This window comes from Gekko japonicus, unplaced genomic scaffold (assembly GCF_001447785.1).
Source record: "Gekko japonicus isolate JY-2015 unplaced genomic scaffold, Gekko_japonicus_V1.1 scaffold231, whole genome shotgun sequence".
NCBI lineage: Eukaryota > Metazoa > Chordata > Lepidosauria > Squamata > Gekkonidae > Gekko > Gekko japonicus.
In genome coordinates, this window is record NW_015165837.1 from 1,210,632 (window position 1) to 1,219,798 (window position 9,167).

At 42.5% G+C, this 9,167-nt stretch overlaps 1 protein-coding gene across 1 annotated transcript in view; it reads right to left on the reverse strand.

Annotated features, from left to right (window-relative positions):
• Positions 1 to 8,243, reverse strand: part of COL28A1 (collagen, type XXVIII, alpha 1) — an 85,216-nt gene extending 76,973 nt beyond the window's left edge. The window contains exons 1-4 of the mRNA XM_015410937.1: positions 8,176 to 8,243; positions 7,023 to 7,191; positions 3,741 to 4,297; positions 108 to 128 (exon numbers count right to left, since the gene is read on the reverse strand). Coding sequence (XP_015266423.1) covers positions 108 to 128; positions 3,741 to 4,297; positions 7,023 to 7,152 — 708 coding nt within the window. The 5' untranslated portion in view covers positions 7,153 to 7,191; positions 8,176 to 8,243. The remainder of the gene's footprint in view (positions 1 to 107; positions 129 to 3,740; positions 4,298 to 7,022; positions 7,192 to 8,175) is intronic.
• Between the last annotated feature and the right edge of the window lie 924 nt (positions 8,244 to 9,167).

A 9,167-nucleotide genomic window follows, 5' to 3' on the forward strand; every position in this document is an offset into this window, starting at 1 on the left:
TCCCTACACAGAACTTATTTTTACAGAAAAAAGATACTCCGTGCGAAACAGTACAAAATCACAGCTTAATAGAATGCTACTGAGCAGTCAAAACCTGATAAACTTACCTTCTGATTAAATAAAGTTTCCTGGGAAAAAAAGAAGAAATAAAAGCTTTATTAACTTGATATGCCATTTCATGTAACACTCTTTTACATGGGATACAGGCTGGAACTAGGATTGCCAACATCCAGGGGAGGTCTGGATATCTCCCAGAATTACAACTGATCTACAGATTACAGAGATCAGTTGGCATGAAGAAAATGGCTGATCTGGAGAGGGGTCTCTATAGATTATATCCTGCTGACATCTGTCCTCTCCACGAACCTGCCCTCCACAGGATCTACCCACAAATCTCCAGAAATTTCCCAACCTGGAGTTGGCAACCCTAACTAAAACAGACAACAGTTTTAAGGGAGGTGGAAGCACTACATTGCAGAGACACTGATGCCCTTAATGTGTACATACACATTGCTTCTGTCCCATTCTCATCTATGGTTAAGCAGACTTTGCAGGTTTCTGAAATGCTTTAAAAGCTGAATGGGGGCTAAGCATACACTTTACAAATGACAATGCCTCTGTCATGCCACTTCAAATATTCTTCTCTTGGAAAAACTTTATGGACATTTTTACACTATTAGTAGTTTTACTGCTGCAAATGCTTATGTTATGATACTATCGTTTGTGCTACTCATCCAATATTACTTCACACCAGAGGACTGCTACAGTACAGTAATCTGGATCTGAATGTAAACTAAATGATCAAGAAATAGGAAATACACCCTAATTAAACAGAGATACCTTAAACATAAAATTAACCCCTCTAGGGGTACCTTTGACACCATTGCCTGCTTCTGGTTTGAAAACTGACAAAAACATTCTCGTTCTGCCACTCTTTTGGGAAGGGAAACTGTTTGAATCCTGCTTTTACAGCTGCTGTTTGGAGTTTAATGCTAGTTTTCACTGCTTAAGACTTGTAAAGGTTTGTAAACAGCTTTGAAAAACCATTTTGGAAAACAGTGTACAAATTTAGCAAATAAATGAAAACCAAGCTCAAGTCGGGAACATTAACTGCTGACAAGGATTCCCAAGCCCTGCATGAACGCTAGACTGCTTTTATTTTTATTGGCTCCTCTCACCTACTATTTTCATATTTCTCTTCCTTGAATTTCCTGGTCCACTGAAAACTTGCTTCCATCTCTTGACCTGTCTGCCTCTATACACAATTTTCACTTGTGTATACTCCCAAAGGAACTCTTTTGTCTTCTACAATCTCAAATGTTTCTGGCCTCTAACCCAATGACATCCTGTTTTTCTTCTCTTTTTATTTGACAGTAAAGGGCTAAGCTTTCCCCACTATTTCTTTCATAAGATCACCTTTTGTAATGATCAAGTAAATTTCTTATATGAGAAAGTCCATCATTGTTAGATCTAATTTTACAATTCCAAACGTTGTTAAGTATGCTGGAGCTATATTTCAAATGTTAAGGGGGATATGCTGTGAAACTCTTGCCTGGTTTATTCCTGTTTTAGCTATCAAGTTCAGATTTTGTTAGGCCTTGGAGAAGCAGGGAACAACTTGAGCCGCAATGAGCCGTCACAGACCAATCTCAGTACACAGGCCTGGTTAATAGTCATGTTCACATGCTGTGTGAATCCACTGGCCAAGATGCTATCTATGTCTGATGGGCCAGCCATTGAGCATAGTGTGGAAACTGCCCTCTAAATGACCAGGAGCCTGTGGGCCCGAACTGGGCTGTCCAGACTGCATGGTCTCACCACCCTTGCACAGCACACCAACTTTCAATGGGTGGGACCACTGGGAATGCGATGAGCAGCTGAGTACCCAGGAACAGGGCCATGAAATCTTTGTTGGACCCAGTGTAGTCCTCACCACCATCAGGGGCAGCTATGTCACATTTCACCACCATGCCTCCTGGCGCATGGTGGCAGAACATGTCTGTGCCCTTGGCCATGTGGCGTGGACTGAGCCTTGTGCCCTGAAGCAGAGGAACAACACTTTTGAGCCAGCTTGGAAGAGGATGCATGCCCTCTTGGCATTCCATATGACCAGGTAAGGGGGGGTGTCATCAGATGCCTAGTCCATGCTGTGTAGACATCTCACCTGTTGTGGGGGTGCAGCGATGCCAATGTCCTCTCTGGTGGGTATGTGGCCTTAGCAACATGGTGCATTCCCTGGGGACCAGCGAGGGTGCTCTGATGCCCCTTGCCATCTTCTAATCCCTGCCTTCCCCCTAGCAGGTGACTTGCTCAGCTGAGAGGCTGGGGCCATCAGGTGATGGAGTCACTGAGGAGCTAGATCTGTGGCCCGGCCATACGGTCAGACAGTGGAGTGCGCCCACTGAGAAAGGGGGTGACTGCAACATTGCAGGTAATTCATTCCCTCTGGGTGAACCCTTTGGTGGATTCCCAGGCAGCCACTGTTGCCATGCAAGCCTATCAATGTGTTTTTATGAGATATGAGCTGTGCAAAGGGACTGTACAACATGGAGACCTGAGAATACCTGTTGAGACTGCACACCTGAGAAAGGGACGCCTTCCTTTAGTGATTGCTGCCACAGTGATAGTCCAGAGTCACCAGCCATCTTACCTGCTGTGAGATGAAGCAGTTCCATAAGCCAGCACAAAGCCTCAGACGCCATGCCATGGAAAATCATGAGGACAGAGAACTCCAGACGCCATTAGGAGTTTCTTCCAGCACATGTAGGCAACCTCTCTTCCCCCCCCCTCCTCTTCCAGCTACCTACAAATCTAATCAAGAGACAACAGCCCTAGCCTGATGACTCATTCAGCCTTCCTGATTCAATCATCCTTCATCCAGGTGCCAGTTCCCAGATCAAGTTTCTAGTTCTCAATATTTGACCACTCCTTAGTCCCCCTCCCCTCTTCCAGCCAGCCAATAGTATGTATTATGGGAAGGACTTACAGGTAATGTCACAGGGGGACAGCTTTTTCATTATCACCTAATTTTTCTCCTTACTACAGCCTCCATACCACATGGGGGGTTTTCATGCCAGACTCAGAGTATTTTTGGTGGTCAAAGACTCCCTTCTCCCTTTTTCGCCAATGAAAAATCTGACTAGATCCAACCCATCATGCACACATACACACTAGGGAGGCCATGAGCCAGGTGGGAGCAGAGGAACTCTTACCCCTCTCCCCGCACTCCTTGCCTTATCTTGCTTGGGAGAGTGGAAGGGTAATATTCTGGTGCCAAAGCAGTGTTTAGCGACATGATGATGTCAGTTCTGGCCATGGAACTGGAAATGACATCATCACATTGCTAGACGCTCTAGCATTCACCAGCTCTGTGAATCTCCACTCCCAAATTCACCCAAGGGGCTGGCAACCCTAACACACATACACATAATATGCCAAATGAGTGCAACCTTTAACTTTTACCAGAATAAATGTGTTAGTCTGTAAGATGCCACAAAACTTTTTAGTGGTTAAAGTGTTGGACTAGAATCTGGGAGACCCAGCTTTGAATCCCCACTTTGGCATGGAAGCTTGCTGGGTGACCTTGGACCAGTCACACACTCTCAGGCTAACCTATCTTGCAAGGTTGTTGTGAGGGTACAGTGGAGAAGAAAATGATGTAAGTTGTTTTGGGTTGCCATTGGAGAGAAAGGTGGGGTATAAATGAAATAAATAAATAAACTGCCTAAAATATTACTTACCAACCGGTCCCGGATTTTATCTGAAAGGTTGAACTCATCCAAGATTGGAACAGGTATCCCCGGAGAATCACCAGATATCAACCGCAGTTTGGCTCGATCGACGACATTAGAAAGGCCAATGGTAATGAAAGATATTCCAAGAGCTCTGGCATCGTTAGAGATGCCCTGAACACCAGGACTGTTTGGATGGTCAATACCATCAGTCATCAACAAAACCACTCTGATGCTTTTTTCTCGTCCTTCTGTTTGGAACAGGTGAGTAGCATTGGAAATAGCATAATAGGTGTAGGTGCCCTGTCCAATAAAGGACATTCTAGAGAAGGTTTGCTTAAAGTTCTGCAGGCCTCTCCAGGATCTTAAGTGATGGTCGATAATGACTGAGCTGCTGAATTGCATGACTGCTAGCCGGATATCGTACCTTTGGACACGAGTGGGCTTCAGGCGGAAAATTTTGTCACTTAAGAGGCTGACAAAATCTTTCTGGTTCTGAAAAAGGTCCCCTCTGGCACTTTCAGATGTGTCCAGGATAAAGAGGATATCAATGAAGCAGGTGGAATCTGTAAGGCGACAAGACATTACAGATAATCAAACCTGCGTGGATAAACAAATAAAAGGATCCAACAGAAGCAGATAAATGGAAATCTAAAGTAATTAACATAGGTTACAATGCTAAACAAGTCTACCAATATGATGTAATTTAACTGGGGGAACAAGCAGCAACAAGCCCCTCACAAGCGTGTGCACAGATGTTGTTCTTAGTTGCCCACACCCAACACTGCCTGTTCCCCGCCCCCACCATGCATTCAATAAATCTCATACACTACACAAGTCTAGAAGAATCTATAGAAGTCAGTTGTGTAATTGTGGCCTATAAGCTTCAACTAATCAGTCAAATCCAATGTGGTGAGGGCAGTGTTACACAGTCAGATGTATTTGTTTCAGTTATTTTTCTAAAGTTAAATGAGGGTTCATATCAGCATCTTTATGCAACAGTAGGCTTCAGGGTAGATAAGTCCTCCTGGTTCATATGTTCAGTTTGGGTTGATGTTGAAACAGCAGGGTTTATCCTACCACTCTGCTTAGCACAGTGGACACTGGGCAGCATCCTAACTGAGGCTGGATGACTTCCTCCAGCCTAAGGAACTTTCCTTCCAGTCTTAGGTCTTCTAATTTTGTTTAGTGGAGTGGTAGGATACACGCCAATATGCAACAACTCAAGAAGAGCCTCTTCTGATAGAAGATGTTTTCCTGGGATGGAGGAAGACTTTTCATTTGGGTGAGCAGAGTGGTAGAATACAGCAAAGGAATGGCACCAGGAGTCCTCCTCTCCACCACCCACAGAGGCCTTTCCATCATGCAACCAAAGTTCATGTGATTTCCTCCCTGCTTTTTAAAGGAGAGAAATCATATGAACTGGGCCTCTATGTGATCTGCTGTTCAGATGAAGGGTTAAATTCATACAGGGGGATACTATGTGAATGGTGAATGGGGGCTTGCAGCGCTTTCCACCATGCGATTGTGTTGCTGCCCAACTGAATAGATACATCAAGACACAAACCACAGAAGAAGACTGAAAAATAATGCCAAGAAGATTAGCCAAACTATCCTAGAAAAACAATTCTTCTTGTATTCAAATATATCAATAAATTGAACTGTAATACATTCTCTCAGTCACCCCATGAAGAAGGTCAACTTCAATCCTTGCAAGGAAAAGACTCTGACAGAATCTTACAACACATATAGACTGTAAGAATATAGGCTTATTCAGAGATTTGTCTTAAAAACTGTTACAGATTCATTGTTAAGTGGAATCTTCATTCTGCAGACTTCAAAGACTGAATTGTCTTAACTCCAGTTTACAGGATACCTTAATAGTGCTGTTAATCTTTCTGGATCCAGGGCTCACCTTTACTCCCAGATGGTAGCAAAGAGCCCACTGAGCTGCAAGTATATGCCAGGAAGTCATGTGATGCCATGCCACTGACATGAAGTCATGTGAAATCATGGTCACATGACAGGAAGAAACAGGGCCAAAGTTATAGCCTCACTGGTGGCCAGGATAGGAGTGTGAACAGAAGCGTCAACATCCAATGATGCTCACCTGCATTTACTGCATGGAGCCCAGCTTCCAATCTGCAGAAAATCAGCTTTCCTTCCAAGAGCGGAGTGGTCCTTGTGCATGGGACACTGGATACCTGACTGGATGGAGGTTGGCTGGGGAGAGGCAGGGCCAAGCTATGCCTTTGGCTTGTTGACGAGTTAGGTCAGAGTCCCCTGGACCCAGCCGCAGGAATTGGCTTTCAAAAAAATAAAGGAGTGCCAAAGGAATGCTGCCATGAGGGGAAGAATGGTTCCTGCCCCCCCCCCAGTGGTTTTCCCCTGTTGAAACAATGCTGGTGGGAGTTATTTCTCCATTTTTCTGAACCATGTGGAGAATTCTGTGCAGATGGAACAGCAACAATGGGGACCCCCCCCCCCAACTGTTTCAGCATGGGGAAAAAGAGCTTGGAGAGGGCAGGAGTCCTCCCCCCTGGGGTGGTGGTGTTCCAAGCCTATTTGGGCTCCCCTTTATTTTAAAAAAAGCCATTCCCTGCAGCTGCTGTGCAGCTGTGATTTCCCCAGACCCATATCATAAAAAATCTGAACGTGTAGTTCAGGCCTAAGAGAGAATGCAAGGGAGAGCTTCCCTGAGAAGGGAGGCTTTGGATCCTCTCGGTGCTAAAAAGAAATCATCTCCATTGCTGAATGATCATGCCTTGCAATCCTACTGCTCCTCTCAGCATGCATACAAAGACAGGCAGGAAGCATAGTGCACAGGGAACAGGTTCCTCCAAAAGCAGCAAAAAATGTCAGTTCTTGAGGGGCTTATTATGATCTAGCAGATGGGGACCTGTCTGAAAGTCCCAACCCATAAATTGAAGACCTAACAGATCTGTACCTCACGTCAACCCTACATAAACAGTACTATATTGTATCCTACATGCCAGACTATCTAGCAATCTGGATGTCTTCCAACCATTATGGTTGTATCGTATACAGTTTCTAACAGCACATTCCATGCAAAATTTCTGTTGAGGTTCTTTATGTACAAAGAGATGCCCATTTAGGAGGGAATAATAAAACTCCTTGTCCAGTATTTATGGGAAACATGCAACCCCAGAGAAGCCAGGACTAATTACCAAAGACACAAAATGCTTATATATTAGTTTGCCATTTCCGCGGAAATTATTCCACTAGGCTTGGAAACATTTCATACAGTGAGTTCTAGGAAAACGGCTTTACCCTGAAGATTGTCTTGTCTTGCTAGAAGAGAACTTGGCCTTTGTCCCTTTCTTCTGGTTTGTCCATACGCTATACAATTTGTAGCAACGGCCAAAACAAAAAAGGAAAAGACAAAATGTTTTTTCCACATAGTGACTGGAATCCAAAATCCAAGGATTGCTCACTGCTCCTGTTAATGCAAAACAGCTATTTTAATATATATATTAATAAGACTATTTAAGCATGATACAAGCTTGTGTAGGATACCTTTGTTAACTCGGTTATACAATTTTAACAGGTTCTTAAATGAAGATATTAACACTTAAAATAAAAGGTACTGATCTTTAATACAGCAGGTTTGCTGTTGTGGTTCATACATTATCTATTAGAACATGTTTTAAAGATGGAATATTGATCACAATTCATATTATCTCTTATACTTTAAACATACATTAAGTACTGCTTATTTATATCTTTCTATATAAACTACTGCATTAGTAGTTGACTCTGGCAGATGTACAAAAGTGACTTGAGAATTTCTCAGCCTAAATCCAAATGTAACTACATTCTACTGAGAATATTTTTCTGGCACACTTAATACAAAAAGACAACTTGGGTGTCCATGTGAGTGTGCCTTTAAATTACATTTTTTTAAAAACAGACATAATAATGAGGATTTTAATGCATTCCTCTTAATTTTATAGCGCTTCATATTTTAGAAATAAAATTAACTGTGAGTGACCACAGCTACTTTTAATCAATTGTTCTAACAATGTATCTACAAAACTGTCTACAAAAATAGCAAAAAAATGCTAATATTATTCCTGTTTGGCCCACTTATAACTTTCTGGATTCCATGTGTTTCATGGATAACTGTTAAAGGATTTCTGAAACATACTTATTTCTAAAAAACCATAGCAAATTTGTCCAGAAATTCTTGCTGGTTAGAGAAGTACTTTGAAGACAACATTACAATAAACAATTCCTGTCATTTATTAGACCACAATCCTATATATTATTGCTAAGCTCCACTCAAGACTTTATAATTAATTCAATCTTTCCCCAAAGACAGATCAGTGACAACCAAATTTTAACAATATCACAACTTTTCATTTCAAGTTCCATTTTATTTTCTTTTACCAAGATAAACTATTTTGAAATTATGTTGTCTTACCGTACACAGCCCAGCAACAATACACTGCAGAATAAATAAACTAGCCACAAATATTAACTGGAAAACACATTCCCACTTTTTTGTTAAAGGATAGCATCTTTTAAATAAATAATTTGTCTTGGTGCAAATCAGGGCACTTTGCATCTGGATATTTCATGGTCCTTTAGTCATATTTTATTAGTCCAAGTTAATGCAGAGTGGTTAGGCATTTAGCCAGGTCTAGAAATCTGGGTGGGAGCATCAACTTTAAAGGAACAGCTGATCTTAGAGAGTTCTTTACAAACAACCAGCTCGATATTATGTAAATGAAAAAGCAATTCTTACCAACTAATTCTGTTCATTTCTCTGACCTTCTCTGTTGTACTTCTATATCCCAGCATGAGGATATTATTTAAAGACACTTCCTGTGAGACACAATCAAGAAACAAATGTATAATAAATATGTGACACTGAAAGTCCAAAATTCTGACATAAATGTCAATAATCCTAGATGAATTTTGGGAGTGGGTTGGATCCAATCAGTTTTTTAGCTGGTGAAAAAGGGAGGAGGGGACCTCCCTTTTTGACCATCAAAAAGACTCTGCTGGGGATTAGGGTTGCCAGCCTCCAGGTGGGCCCTGGGGATCTCCTGCTTTTACAACTGATCTCCAGCTGACAGCTGACAGGGATCAGCTCCCCTAGAGAAAATGGCTGCTTTGAAGGGTGGACTCTATGGTATTGTACCATGCTGAAGCCCCTCCCCAAACCCCGCCCTTTCCTGGATCCACCCCCAAAGTCTCCATGTATTTTGCAAACCAGACCTAGCAACCCTGCTGGGGATTATGAGACCTGCACGCATATTGGGGGCTGTAGCAGGGAAGGGGGACCAGGTGAGACTGAATGAAAAAGCTGGGTGGATCCAACCCAAAGTCCAGAAACAGATATGTATTTCCCTTGGGGGGGGCATATAACACCGAATGCTGAGGTGACTACATCAGTGTACCTCTGAGTGT